The sequence below is a fragment of the Salmo salar genome, chromosome ssa13 (genome assembly GCF_905237065.1).
Source record: "Salmo salar chromosome ssa13, Ssal_v3.1, whole genome shotgun sequence".
Classification (NCBI taxonomy): domain Eukaryota; kingdom Metazoa; phylum Chordata; class Actinopteri; order Salmoniformes; family Salmonidae; genus Salmo; species Salmo salar.
In genome coordinates, this window is record NC_059454.1 from 29,511,559 (window position 1) to 29,537,162 (window position 25,604).

General features: G+C 43.0%; 1 protein-coding gene across 1 annotated transcript; it reads right to left on the minus strand.

Moving 5' to 3' along the window:
- Positions 1 to 4,242: 4,242 nt before the first annotated feature.
- On the minus strand, positions 4,243 to 24,509 carry LOC106566845 (E3 ubiquitin-protein ligase TRIM33). The gene is made up of 21 exons (XM_045693124.1): positions 23,699 to 24,509; positions 19,922 to 20,040; positions 19,657 to 19,804; positions 19,108 to 19,240; positions 18,772 to 18,888; positions 18,368 to 18,482; positions 17,820 to 17,966; positions 17,505 to 17,622; positions 15,724 to 15,898; positions 15,485 to 15,689; positions 14,919 to 15,104; positions 13,742 to 13,951; positions 12,568 to 12,709; positions 12,312 to 12,375; positions 11,905 to 12,067; positions 9,858 to 10,276; positions 9,536 to 9,659; positions 8,572 to 8,646; positions 8,051 to 8,203; positions 5,258 to 5,308; positions 4,243 to 5,071 (listed from the first exon to the last, which is right to left on the minus strand). The coding sequence occupies exons 1-21, from the start codon at positions 24,471 to 24,473 to the stop codon at positions 4,826 to 4,828; spliced, it is 3,885 nt and encodes a 1,294-aa protein (XP_045549080.1). The 5' UTR covers positions 24,474 to 24,509; the 3' UTR covers positions 4,243 to 4,825.
- Between the last annotated feature and the right edge of the window lie 1,095 nt (positions 24,510 to 25,604).

Here is a 25,604-nt window from a genome sequence, read left to right on the forward strand (position 1 = left end):
TTCATTGTAATGCTCAGAAGTCATGATCCAATTTAATAGGTGGCCTGTCACGAACCAGTCTTCCTATGGTTGAGGTGTTCCCCCTCAGTAAAAAGGAACTGCCGTAGTCTGGTAGTGGTGCCATTTTAGGTAACCCCATAGGTGGCATGTGTTACGTAGTCATATGGCCAATACTGTATTCTGTAAATATAATTACAATACAGACTTGTACTTGCTCTTTAGAGAAGTTCTGTGCATCTTATGTTGAAAACCATATTCACAGAAACCTAGTTGCAGACTACTTATAAAATTGTAACCTGTTTCATGAACACCAGTTCTCTTTTAGGACAAGAATGACTGTGTAACCTTAAGGACAATGTCTCCATCACAGGTCCCAAGTGTAATATTATAGTAAGGGTATATCGTTAACATAACTTGTGATGGTTTAAATGTTCAGATTGGGCATGTCAAATCAATGAACTATATCAACGTTTTTATTTACATTTTACCTCACAACCTTTTGATAGTGGAAAGGAAAAACTTGATATGCATTGAATGTAGGATTTTCACCCTTGTGAAGTAAGATGTATCTTTAAAAGTATTGACTCAGGCAACAACTTTATTGTTCAAGCAAATATGGTGTAAACAGTACTGGAGGGGCAGAGCAAGCAGGCGGGCTTCCTTCAACTTTGGGGATACACTGAGGGTGGAGTTTCTGTCCCCGTCTGTGCCGGGGTGAAGCCAATAATGGTGGATAAATAAAGATAGTTCACTCAGGCTGTTTACCATTGTCTACTTAAAGGGGTGGTTCGCCCATAGACACCCAATGCGATAGCAGCTGGGTCAGGTCTACTTAGTTCATTGACTTCAATTGAAACAGAAGAATAGGGAGTGGGATGTCACGCTTCCTCTTCCATCTCTGGTGAAGCTCTTCATTCACCTGGCTACCCAGAGGTTATGCGGTAGGGTGCAGTTGAGGCCACTATAAAGTAGATGGGAGACAACGTGGTACCCAAGGTGGAGAAAGGGAGCTTAATGGGATGGGAAGGGAGAGAGGCGGGTACCTGTGAGTCGAGTGTTGTCGATATAAGGTCAAGTCAAATGTGAGTGTGCGTCTGCCTGACTGCCTGTCAGTCAGTTGCAATTCAAAGCATAGTCTACCTCGTCAGTGGACCGTTGCATGGTGATGAACAGGGCTCCTACTTCGGCTGGCGGACTTCTTCCTGGCATTAACGATGGTCAGCAGACTGCATCGAGGGGTGAAGGACAGCAGGAGGATCTGATAGGTGCTCATCTCCCATGTGGCTCAGTTGGTAGAGCATGGTGTTTGCAACGCCAGGGTTGTGGGTTTCGATTCCCACGGGGGACCAGTACGGAGAAAAAATGTATGAAATGTATGCATTCACTACTGTAAGTCGCTCTGGATAAGAGAGTCTGCTAAATTACTAAAATGTAAATGTAAATATCTCCTGCAATAGAAGTGTTGAATGCTAAATAAAGTTAATCTCATGGTGATTGGATGTCAAATAAATTCTTGCCAATAGTTGAGAAGAGCTGCTGCTGCTAGGCTAGTCTCAGATCTCTATGTCCACTTACCCACATCTACTAATCATAGACCAGGGGGTCAATCTGAAGTTATAGAAGGAATGAGGGAGAGAGAGAATTCGCCATCAGAGAAGGAGTACTGATCTAGGATCAGGTCCACTCGGCCCATATAATATTTATTATGATTTTACCTTTTTGCAAATTCTTGTACATTAATGAAATATTATCCATACTGTAAATCCATATGTACTTGTACTAGCTAGCACTGTAGTACCTAATATAGGATACTTGTATCAGTTGTTATAAATTAACTTCATGAAAATGAACTCCAATAAAGTTGCCCTCCAGTGGCCACCATGACTCCTCCAGCCACATCTGGAACTCCAAGAAACACACACAGAGCTGGGCAAAATAAATAAATGCAAAATACAATTAGCTATTCATAGGTTGCACCTCTGTCACTGGTTCGCGTCATGCATTTGTGGAGTTAGTTTTAGATGGCACGGTGCCCCGGGTGCATGGAGATTTTTTTTAAGGACTAATGGAATAAAATACAAACTCCGATCAACCGGGGGGCACAAGGCCATGCAATACGAACATCTCCATTGTTATGCACGTTCTCAAGACGCACAGCCAAAGATAGAACAATGAGACAGATTCTTCACCGGATGTATAAATGTAAAGCATCCGCTTGGCGTTTCCACTCACTACCAAACATGGTAGTGAGAGGAAGCCCAGTGGCCGGCAGTGGGAGATGGAACGAGATGGATTTTGGCCGACATTCTGCACATTTTCTCATCGATGAAACATTTGATCTCAATGCAGTTTTCTGTTCCCAAAACTAGAATATGTTATGAACAGAGTGGACTACTTTTGTAGACTTTAACCTTTGCCAAAGTTGTAAAAAGATCACGTTGTTTAGAAGGAGTGCAAAGGCGACTTGTTATCGCACACGCGCACTTCACAGAGTAGGCGTTCCCTAATGGGAATATGCAGATGTGTGCTAGCTCGTGTTTGGTTCTGCCCACTATGACTAATTTGTTCCCATTGGAAACGAATATTTGGCATAGCTGTACCCAAAAGTTGTGACAGATGGAGGCTAAGAACTGTTTCGTGTAATTAACATTATATGGAAATATGACATTGCTAAAGTAGGCAAATGTTTAGTAGAAATCTACTTTGCCATTCATTTGGCGACATGATAATGATGGCAATGTCATTCGCTAACAAAGTTCGTCAACAATAGCCAGCAATGCTAACGGTAGCTAGCTTAAATCTGAGTTGGTCTCCCCTCGATTTTAGCTAGCTAACGTTATACATCTAAAGTCATTCTGACGACATCCAAATGACTTAGAGGTTTTCCTAATAATCATTTGACTCCTTTTGCAATGTCATATTTCCAAACCACTAGTGCACTTTTGATTAAATTAGCGCGCATTGAGTACGCTTGATCAGTCGGAAATGGTTCTCAGATAGGGGCTTGCTTGTTCTTGAGAATAGCGATAGCCACCATAGTGATTCTCTCGAGTGGCGAATTTCAGTGCATAATTCAGATATAGTTTACTAGCTGGTTGTGCTAGAAATGCCAATCACGCTACCTAATAGCTTCAATGCATCATCCAAATGTGACATTTCAAGACAAAAAGGGCATGCCTAAACTGTTCCTCTATGTCCTCTTGGTTGTGAAGGTAGCTACTAATCCCCTTTCCAGAGATTTAGGCCCAAATGTACAGTCCATGGGGATCTAGAATATGAAGTAAACGCCTGACTATTTTGGGTCACCACCTGTTTGGATGTATTTAAGATGCATTAGTTTGTATCCATGAAGCTGTCCATGTCCGCCCAGTTCATCAAGGAATAACGTCGAGGTCCGATAGTTTTTTTAAAATCTGCTGTACAGCCAGAGAACTCCGATTTCCCCACAATGTATGTAAATGAATGACACCATTTATTTTGCTCAATGACACTAATATCTCCTAATGCCTCAAACCGAGTAGAAAATACAAGTTAATCAACTCAAGCAAACTGGACATAATGTCAACCTGTGCAAGAGGAAGACAAGCGTGCCAAGTAGCCTATGCTAACGTTTCAGCATTATAAAGGCTATTTTTCATCAAATACAACTGAGTTATTTTGCAATAACTACATCTTTCTCGTTATAACGTGACTTTTCTCATGAGTTATTGAATTATTACCCAATGTGATCTAATTTCGTAATAATTATATAAAAAATATTGCTGAGTGGCAGCAATATACCACTGTAGTATCTTGTACAGCTGAAGTTCACTGCATCCACATTTCTGCGTGAAACACGTGCCATTTTCCAGCTATTCCACCGGTTGCATGTCACTAAAGGCTCCAGTACAGATAATGCAGCTCAGCCTGTGCACCCATATGTATACTTGATAACAAATGTCCACATGGCAGTTGGGGGCGGGCCACAACCTGCTGTATCTGGGCTATTCGCCATAATTGGCTAAATCCATACCCAACCCTGCAGTAAATCGTGACATACTCAGTATGGGACATGATCGACTTAATTACCAAAATGATCAAATTTACTCTGTAGTAAAAGTTGACTCATATCGATGCCACATAGGCCATTTGAAACCAGAGAAGTTGGTTCTTAGGGTCAGTTGACCTTTAAACAATTTTTTTCTCAGAGCCTGAAATGAAGTCTTGTCTTGCAACATTGATATCAATACTATTTACAGGAAATATTTGAACATATTTTATTTATTGATGAAATACCAAACAAATCACTGGTTTTTCCTCATTTGTTTTCTCTTATTTACAGCAGGTCAAATATTTCAGCAAACATACAACAAATACTTGGTAGGTAATTAATGTCAAACTTTATAGTACATCAAGATTAGGGGAAATGGGAGTTTCAGATACTTTATAAAGCAAGTTTCACAGATTTACAAACATTATAAATGATAATAGAAAAAAAGGACGCATTATTCATTTAACTACTGCAAACAAAATTATACTTTAAAACAAATCATACTTTAAAATCTGTACAAGCACTTTCTTAAACATCCATAAATTGCCACAGAAGAGGAAATGGAGGTCTTTAAAAAGTCCAGTTTGCCGGATACACAGATTGATTTAATTTCTATTTTACAATAACTCTTTAAAAGAGGAAAAGGATGAAATAAACCTGTACATTTGTACAATAGGTCCTGCATTTTACGTATGTGGTCTTAAAGGGGAAAAAAAGCAAAAAACATGAGATGAGGAAGACAAAATCCTTTCACTTCTCTTGACCTTCTCTTTTCCTCTTTTAACACAATGATTCTCACTTGATGTGCATCGGCTTTTCATCTGTTTTTAACCGCTTGCGTTTAGGCTGCACAAACTCATCCTCGGAGTCTTCTGTGAGATCCGCCTCCTCTCCAGCTGGGGCCTGGGGCTCCTCAGGTACCTCTGGTACCTCAGGCTCCTCTGGTACCTCGGGGAAACTCTCATCTGGATAGAGCTCCAGCAGCCTCTCCTCAAAGTACAAACTCACAGCTTTCCCTGCCTCCGCCACCTCTGAGTCCGCCTGCCGGGAAGGAGGGAAGGAAAGAGGGGGAGAGTATGAGGAAGGGCGAGGTGGGGTGTGCGGATACCATTGAACAGGAGGGATGAATGGGTAAGGAATGGGAGGAGTACATTAGTGGGTTAACATTCCTAGTGGCAGAGTTGGCAGCTGAACCTTTACCCTCCATGTGTATTAGAAACAGCTTACCTGCACATTACTCTGTTTCTCCTCATCATATACCTGGATTATTCGAGACATCTAAAAAAGGGGCGATAACAGTACAATAAAATACAAAAAAGCAGAAGGGGAGGGGGGGGGATTTCACAGTACAGACAGGTTATAGGTAACAACCATGTGTACCGTCACTACCCTAGGTCTTTGGGCCTAAGGAAAATACATCCCTTAGTGAACTTGTGTCCAAATATGATTTGCATCTGTCATCCCTCCATAAACTCTTGTTTCACTTACTGAGGTTGCAGCTTACAGTCATTGGGTAAATCTTGTCATTTCATTTCCCAGCTAGTCTAGTCTATGGTCGGTCTTTACCTGGCTGCTTCTGCCTGCTGAGATAATTCTGAACAGCATCCATAGCCTTGCTAGGGGTCCTGGCGTATTCCTGGGAGTGACAGGTTTCACTTCCTCTCCCTGCTAAATTGTTTAGCTTGATATAGTATCCTTGACACTGACAGTTCCTTCACTGATACCTAGTAAGTGTCCTTGGAAATCATAACTTATGCATATGTAGCATATATGGCACATTGAGCTGAACTGCTGACTATGTCAACTGCAACCAATAGGAAATCTTTTAACGTCACCATCACAACTCAGTTCCTCATTGATTTTCTCAAGGTATCATATTGTTTCCCTCTGTTCCATTTCAAATCAATGTTGAAAACCAACCACTTTGTAAATTACCTTTCCCCTAAACACATCACTTGAAAACATGTTCGACACTATCAAAAAGATCCAATTCAGATAGACACATTTTGACTTACAAAGCCAAAGATGAAAATCCCACACACATGGGACAACTCTTTTGCATTCAAAAGGTTAAGTATTTGGGTTAGTATCAGATTTAAACTATTCATTATTACACTAAAAGGAGAATGTAGCTTTTTTGTTTTACAACCAAATCTAATTTTGATGTAAACAGCATCTTAAAAAAGGTACTAGACCCTTTTTTTGTGCATTTTCACTTTTGAGAAACTTACCACTAACCAGCGCTTCATTTCCTTATCCTCTTTGTTCCATATGTTGGCTCTGACAAATATGAACAAAGGCTCCAAAATCACCCAAATTAGTCATTTTAGAAACAGAAAAGCTATTAGTATATTGTTGCAGGTCTTTACATGTTGTACACATGAAATTGTGGCATTCTGAACTTAATCCACAACATTATATTTCATTTTGTTGCAACTCGACTGCTACGTCCATTCTACAGGTAACTGCCAAAGTAACGGAAACACGCGAGTAAATGAGGGGTATAAAGTATATTGAAAGAAGGTGCTTCCACACAGGAAGTTCCAGACACTTGTAGAATCTATGCCAAGGTGCATTGAAGCTGTTCTGTTGGCTCAACACCCTATTAAGACAATGTCGGTGTTTCCTTTATTTTGGCAGTTACCTATAGCAGCAGGCTACACTGAGAATGGAACAGCTGAATAGGGGAAACGGCTCGAGTCGCACAAAATGGAATATAATGTTGCAGATAAAGTTCGGAATGACAATTTCATGTGTACAACAGCCGAAGACCTACATCACTATACTGAGACCGTTTCTGTTTCTAAAATTACACGTGGCTGTTTTTGGAGCATTTCTTCATTTTTTCCCCAGAGCCCCCATACAACGAGGATGAGGAAACATATTTTTTTTAAAGGGTCTGGACCATTCTATAACATTTGGTTGTAAAAAGCTAACTTCTGCTTTAAGATCCAGGACTTGTGTGGCACAGTCAATGACAAACTACAATGAACAAAAATATAAACGCAACATGTAAAGTGTTAGTCTCATGTTTCATGAGCCGAAATAAATAATCCCAGAAATGTTCCATAGACACAAAAATCTTATTTCTATAAAATTTTATGCACAAGTTTGTTTATATCCCTGTCAGTGAGCACTTCTCCTTTGCCAAGAAGCTGATTAAACAGCATGATCATTACACAGGGGCACCTTGTGCTGGGGACAATATCGTCTGACAAGGGGTGCTGAGGAGTATCTCTGTTTGTGATTAAAGCCCTTTTGTGGGGAAAAAACGAAATCTGATTGGGTAGGTGTGCAGCCATGGGTGCCAGTCATGCAAAATCCATAGATTAGGGCTTAATACATTTATTTCAATTGACATTTCCTTTTGTGAACTGTAACTCAGTAAAATCTTAAATTGTTGCATGTTGCGCTTATATTTGTGTTGATAGAAACAGTTAGCTATAATGAATACAGACAAAAAGGAACCCATTAGCTGTTTAAAGGGTAATCTCTGCAAGAAAGTTATTTAGAATGACAATCTCTGAACTAATATATTGTGGCAAAAATGACAATTATAGTCAATGCTTTATAGGTTTGCTTGTTTTGTTAACTCCTCAGTAAACAAATCAAGAAGTCTTATGATAGCAGACTATCCCACTACGTACAAAATAACTGACCAGAAAGACATTACATTAGTGGCCATGAAAATATTCAGGTTAGAAAAACAGCAAATTAGTTTGGCAACACCACATTCACAACAAACATTATAGCGTGAGTACACAGTAACTGCATTCAGTCATCCAGTGTTAATCCCTGTGGGTGCACAAGTCCATGCCAAACGGTGTGATAAAGATCAACCTTCTGAATAATGTATTCCCAATGTCAGCATACAGTATTAGTGTGCATGTGGCCTCCTGCATCCACTCAACTATCAGTCAGCCCCATCTCCTAGTTAAATAAAGGTTAAAAAAATAAAATAAAAAATAAAACGTATTTTTTATTTTTATCTCTTCATGCCTGGAAGTCATGCCCACTCACCTCGTTGTACTTGGCACAGTTGCTGAAGACCAGGCGCACATCCGAGACAAAATCCTTCGGGCTCTGGTAGTGTTGGACATGCTTCAACTGTAGCTTCTGTTTCACCAGGGTCAAGTCCATGGGCTTCTTGATGATCTTGTAGTAATTAGGGATCTGGTGAGAGGGAAACACTGTGGTTTGAGAGCCATATTGGTTCATTAATTTAACATACAGAACATTATGGTTATAGTCACAATGATGAAGTAATGTGGTGCTGGGGGTATAGGGCAGGGTCAATAAACCAATCAAATGTATTTATAAAGCCCTTTCTACATAAGCAGTTGACACAGAGCTTTTACAGAAACCCGGGCCAAGACCCCAAAGAAACCAATGGTAGAATCAAGAACACAGTGGCCAGGAAAAAGTCTCTAGAAGGAAGAAAACTAGAGAGGCTGTACTCAGTAGAGGTGAAGAGTACATTTGGCCATCAAGGTCAGATATAATAACGGTGGCATTGCCTTTTACATGCTTGAGATACTTACAGAGGGAGGGACAGGCTCCTGGAACCCCTCACTGAGATCATGGCAGAAAACATACAGCAGGAGGCGCTCACACCTCTGCAGGGAGTGAGAGATAGGGGTGGTGGTTATGCAGGAGAACATTACACAAGTCCTTATCATTCCTCAGCTAGCAGAGAGAAAAGCAGAGCGAGAGAGACTGAGGCATGTGTCCCAATGTCTGAACGCAGCAAATAAAAATGGAAGGAGTAGCACATCAGGCTTCATGAGGACAAACATACTAAATACAAGTTGCCAGGAACTCACATACTCCATTTTAGTCATTAAACAGACACTCATATCCAGAATGACTTACAGGAGCAATTAGGGTTAAGTGCTTTGCTCAAGGGCACGTCGACCGATTTTTCACTTAGTCGGCTAGGGGATTCGAACCAGCAACCTTCCGTTTACTGGCCAACCGCTATGCTACCTTAGAAAGCTGTACTGCCTTCATTCACACTGATTCACTCCTCTAAAGTAGGGCTCTACAACTCTGTTCCCAGATAGCTACCTTCCTGTAGGTTTTCGCTCCAACCCCAGTTGTAACTATCCTGAAACAGCTAATTATTATTATCAGGTGCGCTAAATTAAGGTTGGAGAGAAAACGTTCAGGGCGATATCTCTCCAGGAACAGGGTCAATGGAAATTCACTGATATACGTAGTGAGGAAATGTATTGAATTGGCAGTAGAAACTACTAATCCTATGGAAAGTCCTTTCAACTGTAAGCAGGGTGTGGGGTGTCAAACTTATTCCATGGAAGGCCTAGTGTCTGCTGGTTTTTCCTTTCAATTAAGACCTAGACAATCAGGTGAGGGGAGTTCCTTACTAATCAGTGACCTTAATTAATCAATTAAGTACAAGGGAGGAGTGAAAACCTACAAACTCAGCCCTCTGTGGAAAGAGTTTGACACGTGTTCTAGGTATTACAGGTGGATGGTTCCACTGACCCTCTGGTCCTCAGGACTCAGGCCCTGCTCACTGTTGTCCTTTTCGCCACGAGGCTCGTCGTCAGGCTGGTACTCCATCTCCGGGCTTGCCAGGCTCCGGCAGAACGTGCACATCCACTCTCCACTGAGAGGGGAGAAACAGAAAGAAAATGTGAAGCAATAACCCAGATATATAGACATGGGAAAATGATAGCTGATGTATAGCAAGATATCAGCAAGGAATGTAAAAGGCTTTGAGTTAAAGGTGCTATATGAATGAAATTCATTCTCATGCTGACATCTGTAGTCAACGCCAGCCTGTGTGTGCGCATCAGGGGCTGACCTCGGGGAGCACTTCAAGGTGGGGATGTGACAGGTGATGTGGAAGACTTTGGGGCAGCGGTCGCAGCAAAGCAGCTCTCCCCCGTTGTTGCACACAGCACACCAGTCCTCGTTGGGGTCATCCTCCTTCCCTCCTGCACCGCTCTGGTTGGTCCCCTGTGCAGTGCGTGGAGAGCGCAGGGCAGCAGACGCGGCTCCCTTGCCATTGGTCAGCAGTGCGGCAGAGGCCACAGTGGATGTGCTGCTGGTGGTGATAGGGGCGTTGCCAGGTCTGTTGGCCCCACTGCAGGCCTCCTGGTCCTGGGGCTCAGTTTTGACATGCTCCCCCACCTTCTTGAGGATGTCCTGGACAGAGGAGCCAGAAGTCACAGAGCCCAACACGGGGAGAGGGGGAGTACGTCTGCTCTCTGAACTACTCATCTGTGGGACAAACACACACAACAACAAAAAACTGAACCCTTTCAAGTGGGTTAAGTTCATTCAGAATTCTGGTTTAGCGTCAAGAAGTGAGGCCGAAAACCTCTGATGTTCAACAGACAAGCATCTTATATAGATAGCCTCAGGTAGACCGATACCTGCTAGATATAAACTTAGCAACAAAAAAAAACGTCCCTTTTTCAGGACCCTGTCTTTCAAAGATAATTCATAAAATTCCAAATAACTTCACAGATCTTCATTGTAAAGGGTTTCAACACTGTTTCCTATGCTTGTTCAATGAACCATAATTAATAAACATGCACCTGTGGAACGGTCGTTAAGACACTAACAGCTTACAGACGGTAGGCAGTTAAGGTCACAGTTATGAAAACTGAGGACACGAAAGAGGCCTTTCTACTGACTCTGAAAAACACCAAAAGAAAGATGCCCAGGGTCCCTGCTCATCTGCGTAAACGTGCCTTAGGCATCCTGCATGGAGGCCTGAGGACTGCAGATGTGGCCAGGGCAATACATTGCAATGTCCGTACTGTGAGACAGGACGGACAGCTGATCGTCCTCGCAGTGGCAGACCACGTGTAACAACACCTACACAGGATCGGTACATGCGAACATGACACCTGCGGGACAGGTACAGGATGGCAACAACAACTACCCGAGTTACACCAGGAACGCACAATTGCTCCATCAGTGCTCAGACTGTCCATAATAGGCTGAGAGAGGCTGGACTGAGGGCTTGTAGGTCTGTTGTAAGGCAGGTCCTCACCAGACATCACCGGCAACAACGTCGCCTATGGGCACAAATCCACCGTCGATGGACCAGACAAGGGGAGATGGTCGGATTTGCGTTTATCAAAGGAATGAGCGTTACATCGAGGCCTGTACTCTGGAGCGGGATCGATTTGGAGGTGGAGGGTCTGTCATGGTCTGGGGCAGTGTGTCACAGCATCAGACTGAGCTTGTTGTCATTGCAGGCAATCTCAACGCTGTGCGTTACAGGGAAGACATCCTCCTCCCTCATGTGGTACCCTTCCTCATCCTGACATGACCCTCCAGCATAACAATGCCACCAGCCATACTACTCGTTCTGTGCGTGATTTCCTGCAAGACAGGAATGTCAGTGTTCTGCCATGGCCAGCAAAGAGCCCGGATCTCAATCCCATTGAGCACGTCTGGGACCTGTTGGATCGGAGGGTGAGGGCTAGGGCCATTCCCCCCAGAAATGTCCGGGAACTTGCAGGTGCATTGGTGGAAGAGTGGGGTAACATCTTACAGCAAGAACTGTCAAATCTGGTGCAGTCCATGAGGAGATGCACTGCAGTACTTAATGCAGCTTGTGGCCACACCAGATACTGACTGTTACTTTTGATTTTGACCCCCTTTGTTCAGGGACACATTATTCAATTTCTGTTAGTCACATGTCTGTGGAACTTGTTCAGTTTATGTCTCAGTTGTTGAATCTTGTTATGTTCATACAAATATTTACACATGTTAAGTTTGCTCAAAATAAACGCAGTTGACAATGAGAGGACGTTTCTTTTTTTTGCTGAGTTTAGATCTTGGTCTAGATAAGGTAAAAGGAGCTGAAAGAGCTGGGCAGTTAGGTGTGTTACCATGCATGCGCTCCTCCCTCCATCCTTCCCTTGTTCCGTTTTGACGTTGGAGGTGGTGGTTCCCGAGAAACCACACTCCTTCTCGGCACCGGGCTCCTGCTTGACTCTGACCTGCTGTTCCATTGGGCCGCTTGCTGGCCCTGGCCTACCCGCAGATCCACAGCTTATGACACACACACACACACACACAATACCTCCCTTACATAAATATATGTATAACTATGTATGCCAGTGAGATTCATTGTTCAGGAGTGACTAGCTTACTCAACGGTTCAGTATCTGCAATGCTGCTTTCTACCCATCCTATGGATGTTTCACAGTTTTATGTAATAGTGTCATTTTCTCACAGTAATATGAGAGCCCTTGTGTTTGAGCAGAGGTCTAGTGCTTGGCCTGTGTGTCATTACCTGCCCCTGCTTCCTGTGCTGGACGTACTGGATGGCCGCACAGGCGTGTGGGAGTTTGATAAGCCTACGGGTGGGAGATAGAGAGTGAGCAAGGATGAGGCAGTAATATAGAAGTCATGTAAGAAAAACGATTTTCTTCGTTAAACGTGATAGCCATGACAGTGATTTGAGCAAATTATTTAAAATCATAGATCGGATTGAAGCTGTGTGTGAAGAAAGTGTTTGTGCTCGTTGTAGTAGAGTCGTCCTCCAGTACCTGAGGAGCCAGGGGAGTGTGTGGAGGGTCCGTGGGAGAGGTTCATGTTCCCGGGGGGCCCCAGGCCCAGCTGAGGGTATGTGCTGGCTAAGATGTAGCGACTCAGTAGGGCATCCAGGCTGCTGGAGCCCGCGTCTTCCAGCTGATGGCGCCACAAACATCCAGCCACAGGATAACACTGAATTAGTGGTCATTTTTAGTTCATCTTGTGAACATTTCTGATGAAGTATCGCCATGTATATGTATGAGCACCACATTTGATTTTATCTAAGTTGAGCCAGGTTCCGTTCCGCTTCCCACCCCCTCCCCCGAGCTCCTTCACTGAGCACAGATAGGTATAAAGCAGTATGGCAGAAACTATACTGAACAAAAATATAAAAACGCAACACGAAGTGTTTCATGAGCTGAAATAAATTTTGTTCACAAATGTATTAATATCCCTGTTAGTGAGCATTTCTCCTTTGCCAAGATAATCCATCCACCTGGCAGGTGGCATATCAAGAAGCTGATTAACAGCATGATCTTTACACAAGTGCATCTTGTGCTGGGGACAATAAAAGGTCACTAAAATGTGCAGTTCTGTCACACAACACAATGCCACAGATGTCTCAAGTTTTGAGTGAGTGTGCAATTGGCATGCTGACTGCAGGAATGTCCACCAGAGCTGTTGTCAGAGAATTGACTGTTAATTTCTCTACCATAAGCCGCTTCCAACGTCGTTTAAGAAAATTTGGCAGCACGTCCACCCGGCCTCACAACCGCAGACTACGTGTAACCACGCCAGCCCAGGACCTCCACATTTCTGTCTGTAATAAGGCCCTTTTGTGGAGAAAAACTAATTGATTGGCTGGGCCCTGCTCCCAAGTGGGTGGGCCCCATCATGACTGCGCCCCTGCCAAGCCATGTGAAATCCACAGATTAGGGCCTAATGAATTTATTTCAATTGACTGATTTCCTTATATGAACTGTAACTCAGTAAAATCTTTGAAATTGTTGCATTTATATTTTGTGCAGTATACATTGAATATTCATCATATTACTCATACTTATCCAATCCCCTCAGATCTACAAAAGGCAAAGGGGTGGGGGCCAGGAGAAAGGATGAGAATGGAAGCAGGCATGGTGAGATTTGGAAGTGCGTGACATGTGCCTGGTCCCAGAGGGCTGTGTGCACCTGAATGGGGGGGATGTTTGGTAGGCATGGCAGGTTCTCTGGGTTGGTGACGGAGGGGATGAGGTCGATGGCGCCCACTATGGGGCTGGCGGGGCCACGGTGGGCATGGGCGCTGGCCATGCTGGCACTGGTGGGACTGGTGGGGTTGGCAGCGCTCACGTTGTGGAGAGATGCCACTGGGAAGGGTCCAGCATGACCTGGGTTTGAATGCTACAGGGACAGAGAAGGAGGAAGTCAAAAACTAGAGATTTGCGGCAGGGTTGAATATTTATTAAATTGTTTAATTCTACCAGGTCTACAACGTGCTGAAAGGTCATTTTTGGAAGAATAATCACGAATCATGCCCATGCAACAGGAAACACGACTACTAGGACTGTGACAATACCAATATCGCAATATTCTTTCCATGGCAAAAACACAAAGCTGACCGAACTATTTGGTCCTTTAAAAACCTGCTGTATGTAAAATATAGTGTGCTATAGCTTGGACAATAAATAGTGACTCTAGACAACATCATGATGTTTGCTTCCGACATTAGGGATGTTTTCCTTAAGACGTTAAATCCGCTTTGTGTTTTGTTTCCTTGCCACGATACTAACGAGTATCGCAATACTGGTATAGTCCCGGCCGTAACGACTACCATTTACGTATAAGTAGAAAAAGTGTCAAACCCCAGTGAGATGTAACAAACGAAACCTGTGGTCGCTCATCTCAGAATCTACAGTCATCTAAACACAAAAAGGTACCCATACATACACAGTGAAAATCCTACTACCAAATGGCGACAGTTGCGCCAATCAGTAGTACCGGTTTCTGCATAAAACATATTACATTTTAGTCATTTAGCAGGCGCTCTTCTCTAGAGCAACTTACAGGAGCAATTAGGATTAAGTGCCTTGCTCAAAGGCACATCAACCGATTTTTCACCTAGTTGGTTCAGGGATTCGAACCTGGGACCTTTCGTTTACTGGCCCAATGCTCTTAACCGCTAGGCTACCTGCCGCCCTATTGTTTACTGTATATGTGATTGTTCTTGTTATTATTTTATGGATATCATCTTTGGATGTGTTGACTGATCAATTTCCCTTTTGTGGAGTAATAATGCATCTATACCTCAACTCAATTCATTAAATGTTTTTATCCCCTCAGGGACATAATGCAAGTGGTGTAGTCTGACCTGTCTCTGCAGCTGAGGCTGCATCATGGGGGAGTACTGCTGGCCGTTGGGCATGCGTGGCTGGGCGCTGGAGCTGGGCATGCGGCCCTGTCCTGGGGGCAGGCGCAGGTGGTGGGGGGGGTACATGTTGGGCCCGCCGTTCATGGGGCCCCTCTGCTGGGCCTGCATACTGATGAGGCGCGGGGGCTAGGGAGAGACACAGCAGAGGACAGACAGTTGTATTTTCGGGTAAAAGTATAACTGTCATGAACAAAATCATTATAGCAACAGATTATAATATTCAGTACTATTATAGGTCCAACAAAACATTTAACCTGGGTTGACAAAGGCACTATCAAACAGTGATGTAGTCGGGGGGTAAATGCTGATCACAGTTCACGGTGAGCAAATTAACACTTCCTATATTTTCAATGCATTTTTCCGCAATAAGTGGATAAATGCTTGTGCAAAATAAACTAAGTGAGTAAGCGGTCTTAAAGTGCATTTACCCTCCACTACACCACTGCTATCGATGAGAACAATGGTACCCTAAAAACATCAAGATATTCAGTCCTCCTCAGTCTTACCTGCTGCTGTACCATCTGAGGTACAGCCTGCCTGGGGTGCTGCTGGGATATTTGGGAGGCAATACGCATCTGTTCCTGGATCCTCTGTTGGTGTTGCTGCTGTTGTTGGTGCTGTTGTTGCTGCTGTTGTTGGTGCTGCTGTTGGTGCTGCTGTTGGTGCTGCTGTTGGTGCTGCTGCTGCTGCTGTTGTTGGTGCTGCTGCTGGCTGTTGTTGGTGTTGTTGGTGTTGGTGCTGCTGCTGTTGTTTCTGCTGGGCGAAGGCTTGCTGCTGCATGTGCTGCTGCCGGAGCTGGGCCAGGTTGATCTGCCCCGGGCTTTTGCCATGGCCCGGGTGGCCGTGGCCCGGGGAGATGGGCCCCACCATAATGTTGGGAGGGTGCTGAGCCTGGGGCATCTTCTCGATCACCAGGTTCCCTACAGTTGGGGGATGAGAGAGGAGAGGCTAAAGTAAGTGACTGAGTATGTCTACGCGAAACCAATCCATCAGCTATAGGTAGTCTATGCCAAACCAATCCATCAGCTGTAGGTAGTCTATACCAATCCATCAGCTGTAGGTAGTCTATACCAAACCATCAGCTGTAGGTAGTCTATGCCAATCCATCAGCTGTAGGTAGTCTATACCAATCCATCAGCTGTAGGTAGTCTATACCAAACCAATCCATCAGCTGTAGGTAGTCTATACCAAACCATCAGCTGTAGGTAGTCTATACCAAACCATCAGCTGTAGGTAGTCTATACCAAACCATCAGCTGTAGGTAGTCTATGCCAAACCATCAGCTGTAGGTAGTCTATGCCAAACCATCAGCTGTAGGTAGTCTATGCCAAACCATCAGCTGTAGGTAGTCTATGCCAAACCATCAGCTGTAGGTAGTCTATGCCAAACCATCAGCTGTAGGTAGTCTATGCCAAACCATCAGCTGTAGGTAGTCTATGCCAAACCATCAGCTGTAGGTAGTCTATGCCAAACCATCAGCTGTAGGTAGTCTATGCCAAACCATCAGCTGTAGGTAGTCTATGCCAAACCATCAGCTGTAGGTAGTCTATGCCAAACCAATCCATCAGCTGTAGGTAGTCTATGCCAAACCAATCCATCAGCTGTAGGTAGTCTATACCAATCCATCAGCTGTAGGTAGTCTATACCAATCCATCAGCTGTAGGTAGTCTATACCAAACCATCAGCTGTAGGTAGTCTATGCCAAACCATCAGCTGTAGGTAGTCTATACCAAACCATCAGCTGTAGGTAGTCTATACCAAACCATCAGCTGTAGGTAGTCTATGCCAAACCATCAGCTGTAGGTAGTCTATGCCAAACCATCAGCTGTAGGTAGTCTATGCCAAACCATCAGCTGTAGGTAGTCTATGCCAAACCAATCCATCAGCTGTAGGTAGTCTATGCCAAACCAATCCATCAGCTGTAGGTAGTCTATACCAAACCAATCCATCAGCTGTAGGTAGTCTATACCAAACCATCAGCTGTAGGTAGTCTATGCCAAACCAATCCATCAGCTGTAGGTAGTCTATGCCAAACCAATCCATCAGCTGTAGGTAGTCTATACCAAACCATCAGCTGTAGGTAGTCTATACCAAACCATCAGCTGTAGGTAGTCTATGCCAAACCAATCCATCAGCTGTAGGTAGTCTATACCAAACCATCAGCTGTAGGTAGTCTATGCCAAACCAATCCATCAGCTGTAGGTAGTCTATGCCAAACCATCAGCTGTAGGTAGTCTATGCCAGTCCCCTAGACATTGCCGTGTAAAATTATCTGCCATCCTACCATGATGCAAAGGATACAAGCGTAAAAAGAAAAAAGGCACAGACATGTAATGCACCGAGTCCAAACTGTGAAACTATGCCAAACAATCTTCCAATCTTCTGGTCACCATTGGGAAGCACTATCATCAGTGTGCAGGTAGAGCACATCTCCCGTTCTATGCAATGCTTTATACTGTACCATCGGTGGCCAGAAACAGATTTCCTTGCATACTTGTCTGCATGTAGAGTAGTAAATCCTCTCACCTAGGTTGACCACGTTCTTGGCCCAGAATGTGGGGTCACAGAAAAAGCGAACAGCTCCGTTAGCCTGAGGCACTGGCTCCAGTCCAGCCTTCAGGACCTTGCGCAGCTGGTAGATGATCTGCACAGACACATATGAAGATATTGGGATGTTATTGGTTTGCAGATACTTTATATACACTATAGTTTATAGAGAGGATCAATTTAGGATAGGGCAACTTCTGCATATTATAGTTCACTCTTTGGCCTTTGTGGAGAATAGGTTGTGTGTGAGCTTTTCCTTGAGACTGTTTGTGTATGTTTATCTGTTCTCCGTACCAGCCTCTTGCTGTAAAGCAGGGCGGTGCTGCTGCCACTGTTAATGGCAGAGTGGGTGAAGTTGAGCACATGGAGGATCTGCCTGGCCAGGTTGGCGATGTCTGTCTGCTGGGTCAACAGCTTCATGCTCCTCTCCTTAGTCACACTCTGGAGGACCAAGGGACAAACGGTAGGGAGAAACGTTACCAACAGGCATCCACCCGCCTATGCAATTAGGGTGAAGCCTGACCCTTTTTTATTAAATTAAAACAGTATCCAAGTAATGTCACAGAATAAACTTTACATCATCTGGCAATGTAGGAGCCAAATTAAGTTCAGTGATTCTTTGGTATTCATTCTTCTCTAGACAAAACATTGAGGGACGGTTTACCGAACCCTAATCTTGGATTAAAAATCTCCATTGAAAATGTGTTTTAGTCCAGGACTAGGTACAATCTCTCTAGGCCTGAAAGCATAAATTATTATAACTCAAGTAATTTGGGGAATTTTAAAGGCTCTGAGGGATGAGTTCAAATGCATTCCTTGCATAGGTACCATGATGGCCTTACCTCAAGCTGCTGCAGTAAATACTTGCCCTTCTTGTTGATTTCGTTGATAAGAGTGAACACGGCTATCTTGATGTCATGTTCCACCTTCTTATGGGTATCAGTAACTTCCTTTATCCTGGATGGAAACAGGGACGGAAACAAGGACACTCAAACTAGAGACACACTAGTAAACTATAAAAGAGCACTTTACTTCTCAACCCATAAACAAGCCCTTAAGAAATCTCTGTAGGGTGGGGAAGTGGCCCCTAGACGCTGATCTGATCAGTTTAGCCTTTCCCCACCTATGGTTAAGATTGGAGAACGGGAAGATGATTCTAGATCTGTACCTAGGGGAAAGTTCACCCTGCAGCTATGAAGTCTCCAAACAAGCCACGTTCACAGGAGAGATGGGAATGCTGCTGTACCTGCTTGTCACCTGAGAGTGAGAGTAGTGAACGTAGGTCTTTTTCTCCTGCAGTTTGACCATGTGTGTCTCGATGATGCCTTTCTGGTTCTGGAAGGCCTCCTCCAGAAACTGGTACCTGAGAGAAGAGAAACTCTGTTCAGCAAGGAACACCAAGGCTTAGATCACTGGACTAGATCGCTGTTTTTCTCATTGTGCCCGATCCTCACTGGATATGTGTGAATGTAATACAAAACCAAACGTATTTCCATTCACCACCACTGACCAGAATTCACTACAGATTTTGATTTCCTATTCTAAAGATCATATGTTGTCTATGCACTACTGCATGTCCTACCTGTGCTCCTTATGCTCCAGCAGTTGGCAGTCCCGGCAGGTGAGTGTGTCACAGGTTTCACAGAAGAGTTTCAGGGGCTCCTGTTTGTGGATGGGACAGAACACAGGCCTCTGTTCCGACACACCTACAGACTCTACAGAGACCGAGAGAAACAAAAGAAAGAATACGAAATAGAGAGAGAAATAACAAGACAACTTTTTTTATTTGTTTTTAAGAGTGAAAGAACATGTGAGATAAAGAAATACATTAATTAATACAGTGTATAGTACTGCATGTCAGCTATAGTGAGAACCAGCAGGGCCAATCTACTACTAATGGAGCACTGACTGATTCTGCAGCACGTTACCATGACAACAGCCAGTCAGCTGTGAAGTTATAAGGCCTGGATAAACTACAGCCATCCTAAGAGTCACCAAATGCCTACACCAAAGCCTTCTACTTGCAAATAGAAACCTCCGACCTACACGTCCAACTAGGCTATGTCAAATTGTCACTTGATATTCTAGGTTATCCATCACATATTGTGTTTAGGTTTGTTGGACAGTTTACCTTCAGAGACATCCTCTTTCTTGCGGATTTTGTGGTCCTTGGTGATTTTAACCCTCTGGTGAGCCTCGATGCAGGTTTTGCACAACCACTCTCCACATTCTGCACAGAACCCAATGGTATCTGCATTGTCCTCACAACTGGTGCACATCTGAATGAGACAAAACACACAACTTTGGCTAGATGCAGCTGATAATGAGGGAGTTGTATTAAATCAACCATCCACTTGAACTTAACTGAATTAAATTACAGTTAAATTGTGGTATACCTGTGCAGATTTTTCATCTGAAGTCTTGGAGGCCTCGGTGGTGTCCTTGACAAAGTAGTTGTCAATTATGTCACTTTGTTTGCAGTCTTGACAACAAACTACACACCGCATGACATTCACTAGAGTAGACAGAGGAAAGAGACAAGATAGAAGCACTGGTTAGGCCTATAGCCTAAGTGGTGAAATTGACAAAGAAATCATCATCTTGAAATCAGCAACAACAAAAAGATTTTCTCGCTAATAGTTTGCATACAGATACTACAGAGGTCAGAGGCTATTCAAAAGGCCTGTGTAGAAAAGAGATGGATGCAATCATCAAGTTGGATCAACTACTTTAACTTTTGCCAACTTGTCCCAAACACACAAAAAAATTGGGGGGGACGAAAATTAGTTTTATTGCATCTACAATCTGAACTGTGGGGGTAGCTTTGTTTAAAAAACCATGTCAGTTCACCTTTTACAATTGGTTGGTGCTTAAATGTATTAATAATAAAGATGCTACAACTGAATTGGTAAGTACCATAATAGCGGACCATGAAATACATTGTAGGGCCTAAGTAGGTGGGTGCTACACACAGGCAGTTCCCGTTTGAGGGTTGGGAATATAAATCCATGAAATTATCATATTCACCCCAATATTTCATATTCTTTTCAAGATTTCTGAATAATGACAGATTGATATATTCACATGAGACACAAATCAGTGAGCTGTATCAAAAGTGGGCAATGATATGTTGAAAATACATATCCCTTCAGCTAAATGTTGAATAGATAATCCTTAACTGCTCCACCCCCAAACTTAACTCCTCTCAACTCCCTTAAACCCATTAATTACATTTCCGAGTACATTACTGGATGCAGCACAAACCAGCTCAATCCAGTTTGAGCCAGTCTATACCGGCTCATGCTGCACACAGCCGGTTTGGTGTAAGCCCCAGCTGCAAGGGGCTGTGAGTGATTGGCTGTGAGTGCAGCTGAAAGGGTTTAGGAGACCACACCACCAAGACTGATCTGCCACTGCAGCTGTGAGACTTTGAACCGAGGCAAGTCAGGGCGCATACAAAACACATACATGCAGTGCACTGCACACAAACTGTATCGAAATAGAATTTCACATTTTTCAAAATCATGGTCTGTTATTGTTACATTATACCATTTATATGACCTAATAGGTGAGGCAGAATTTCATGCATGAATCTTTGAATATAACATAGAAAAGCAGACTAGGGGAAAACTAGGAAAATGGCCAACTTATTAAATAGACATAGCCTAATTGTGTTGCACCTGTCATGCCTGACCTTTCAAATAGCCTACATGTGTATGATGCTGACAATCTTGTACCATTAGTCCACATGTTTGTTTATTTAATGGTTAGGCTGTACTGCTACATATCTACATGGAATCTAAAAACAGATGCCACATTCAGACAATCGCCTTGAGGGCAAGGCAAATAAACCAAAATATAATGTTGTATGATTGGCCAAATACTTAATTTAGGCCTATGATTGTTATCATTTGAATCTTTGTAAATAAACAATGTGTATCTTCAAAATATGTTTAACACCATGATATCGATCTCATGGACTGAAAGTCCATGCATCCATAGTTCAATCTTTAAATGTGAGTGTTTACATTCCACAAACCAAATTCATCAGCTGTATGGAGTCTATACGAAACCATCGGCTGTAGGTAGTCTATACCAAACCAGGTGGCAATTTTATTTGATCTTTTCTAGACTTAGTGCAAATAAGGCAATATGAGATGGCACCCAGTTAGGCCTAGGTCTATTGCTCTTATTTAGGAGTTTATTTAAGTTTTACATCAAATCTCAACCATGTTGATAAGAGAGTGTGGGTCATAATAGAAAAAAAGAACAACCCTTGGGTAGTTCTGACCACAGTGGCCAAAATACCATAGGCATCAAATAGAAATAGGCCCAGATCTTTTTCTGCTCGTTGGCACTCATTGCCTTCTGGAAAATGCCATTATGACACATCGGCCTACACCTAGTCTGGTCCTCCAAGATCTGTTTGCGTATTGCAGCCAACCCCCTATGTTCATTGTCAATGCCAAAAGTTTGGCACATCAAAGACCATAAGGGGATGGCTGCAATACGCAAACAGATCTTGGAGGACCAGACTAGGTGTAGGCTGATGTGTCATAATGGCATTTGAGAAGGCAGTGAGTGCTGGCAAGCAGAAAGGGCAGTGTTCCTGGGCATTATCAAATGTATCGTAATGGTTGGGGGTCAAACGTGTTTAGCCCATGGCCTAACTACATGGTCTGTCCACATGACCACCCCTAGAAGGTCCCAACTATAATGGAAAACATTTTACCTTGATTTAATGCCAGAAATAAATGGGGGAATTGTGTTCTTGGTTGCCCATTATCCAGACCTAAGCCTTTACTTACCCATAAAATGTATGTACATTAGTTTTGAATGTCAGTAGTTAGCCTAAGGTTAATGTAACAAGATCTGGTTTACTAGAATTTAGTATTGTCAAAGTAAATAGTAATCCACAATTGTGCCTAGGGAGAAATAGGCATGGACTAAACATTACAGAAAACTGCAAAAAGTTGGTTAGTTGACTTCTTTGGACATTACTGTGTAGGTGAATTGAATTTGAACTGGGGGGAAAAAAACGGAAAAATGCTAAATAATTACACCTGGAAAGCCAATAATTTATTCTCAGCAGAAACCAAGAGCACCATGTTTCATCCGTCATTTGATTTGTCAATGGCATTATAGGTCTATGTATAATACATATAAAATAATTAGGTGGATGCCTATATTGGATGCCTATATTGTCCTATTACACGTATATATGCAAAATGTATTTTTTGCAAATCCCAACTCCACATGATTTGGGTTAAATGCCAAGATTTTTCACCTTGTCGGTTCCGGTATTCGAACTACCTACCTTTCGGTTACTGGCCCAACGCTTTAACTTCGAGGCTACCTACACCTATTCTGGTGTAGTTGTCATGTCATGCAACGATCATGTTGTGTGGATGGACAAACTTCCCACCTTGAGAAAGGATGGTGAAACTGAATTTTGGGTCCTAAGCCAAGGCGCTTTACTGATAAGAGAAACTGAGAATAATTGTATTCTGTATCTGGCTGTGGGGCACATGTGACATTCAATATGAATCCTCTTCTGGCATAAACAAACCATGCAACTCTATGTACATTTACTTGAAGAGCAGTGCAGATGCAAAGTTAGGTAACGTTAACAGAATGACGGCACAAACCATCATTCTGTTACCAAATGTTGCATATGGACTGTTCTTCGAGTAAATGTGTTTCTGTAACATTTTCAGTGGAAATTGTTAAGTAGTCCTTGTGCATAGAGTTGTATGGATTATTTAACTTTACAATCATTGGTTTTTGTTTGACACACATTTTAAAGCAAAAACTCCAAGTTACCTTGGAATTGCCCATAGCCGGCCTATCAGGCCCAGGGGCTGTTGCCTATTCAGTATGCTGTTGTATTACCATAACTAGATTAGGGCCATTGTGAAACATGTTATTTTAAGAGTCACAATGTGAGTAATATATATACACTATATATCTCCATATGACGGCTATTAATCAGTGAAAAACAATATTATCCTGAAACTCGCCATCAAGTCGACTTAGCATGTCATTATGCTTGCTGACCATTTGGCAGCTGCATGGTACTCAACGTTAATACATAATTGTTGATACGTGGTACCTACACTGCAGTAGCTAGCAATTTTACATCCACTGCCCACTTGAAAGTAGATTACACTCACCTATGTGGGTGTCTGGCTGTCCGTTCGGCCCAGGCACCTGTACGGTAACTTGTCGCTCTGGCAGTGGGATACATTTCAAGCAAAATGAGTGAAGACACGGTAAGAGTTTAGGTTCACAGTCACGGGTCTGGAGACTTTGTTTACACACAGCGCAAGTATCCATAAGGTTTATTGGGATGACGGGGTTGGCTGGTGGAACTGTTGGAGGTGGGGACATATCGGTTGTGAGTGTTGGTGAGGTTCCAGCTGTATCCCCAGCAGCCGAGGACTCGGTTGTCCCCCCATTGGTGTTCCCAACTGGGCTGCTGCTAGTGCTGCCTTCTTCCACTGCGCCCGCGCTGTTGCTGCTAGCGTCCCCTCCTTCGCTAACGTTAGCGGGTGTAGGCACCTGGGAAATATTCTCCTGGGATTGTGAATCCTCTCCTTCTTTCGAGTTCGACTCTATGACAATCACCGCATTCACATTTTTCAATTCGGTTGTCCCGCCATTGGTGTTCCCAACTGGGCTAACATTACTGCTAATGCTGTCTTCTTCCCCTGTGCCCGCGCTGTTGCTGCTAGCGTCCCCTCCTCCGCTAACGACGTCGTTAGCTGGTTTAGGCATCTGGGAAACATTCTCCTGGGATTGTGAATCCTCTCCTTCTTTCAAATTTGTCTCTATGGAAATCGGCGGATTCACATCTTTCAATTCTGGGTCTCCGCTATCCTCTCCCTGAGGTTCTGAATCTAATTTGGAAGAGCTCTCCATATCCTCTTCGCCTTTGTTGTCCGCCATCTTCCTTCCTCTTTGAACCGCAACCGGCAGGACGTCCTACGTACCGAGTAAAAAAACGTGTTGTCTACGTCATTACGTAATTTACGGTCTTACTCTTTGACTGTCTGTCAATAACAGAGTATTAACATTCCAAAATAATTCGTAGGAACCAAATATGACAAGACATTTTAGATCATGTTTGGATAATATCAAAGTAATGCTTTACATTTCCAAAACATTTGAAATATTAAAATAAAAAATCTAATCTCATGCACAAGAATTGTAGCATTTGCTTAGTTTAGTCACGCCCCCCAAAAATTAGGCCTGACTCATTGTCATATGACAGCAGGGAATTCTGCAATAGAGTACCACAGTATGAGTCATAATACCCATAAAACCTAGCGGTCAATCAGGGAAATGGTTCCAATAATTTTCCCATAAGGGATTTTAGAAACACTAAAAAAGGGCTGTTTCGTGTAGGTTTACCCTGGCGTAACGTTTTGATAACCGTGTAGATCTCTCTAGGACAAGGACTTTTATCAATTTATTTGCCTCTATTTACACCCCAAAATGAAACGCTAATTAGCTGCTAATTTTGCTATCTTAAAAAACTACAAATGCCATGATCATCTGGACAAAACTGCTGAATCGAGGTAAAAGTAAGAATCTCTGGATTAACTAAATTGAGTAATGAATAAATTAGCTACATTTCTTTAAATTGACAATTCTATGAACTGTCTTGTGCAAGTTTTAAATTGACACATTACCTGTTAGCAAAAGTGTAAGAAATGACATGCAGGAGCTTGCTGGGATTTGTAGTTTGCATGATGTCTACTTCCATGCTAATTAGCATTTTCGAATCGAGAGTAAATAGAGCCGAATATACTGATAAGTCACCTTGTTCGAGATTTACATGGGTATTAAATAATCACACCAGGGTAAGCCTACATGAAACACAGCCCTTATTTTAAGTGTTTCTAAAATCCCCTGTTGGGAAAATGAATGGTGAAATTACAATTGGAACCAATTCCGTTTGACCGCCAGGTTTTATTGGTATTATGACACCTCCACTGTGGGGCTCTATAGCTTCTCATTTTCAACTTGGTTAATATTCACTGACAGGCTTTTAACAGGCAAGAACCAGGGCCCATC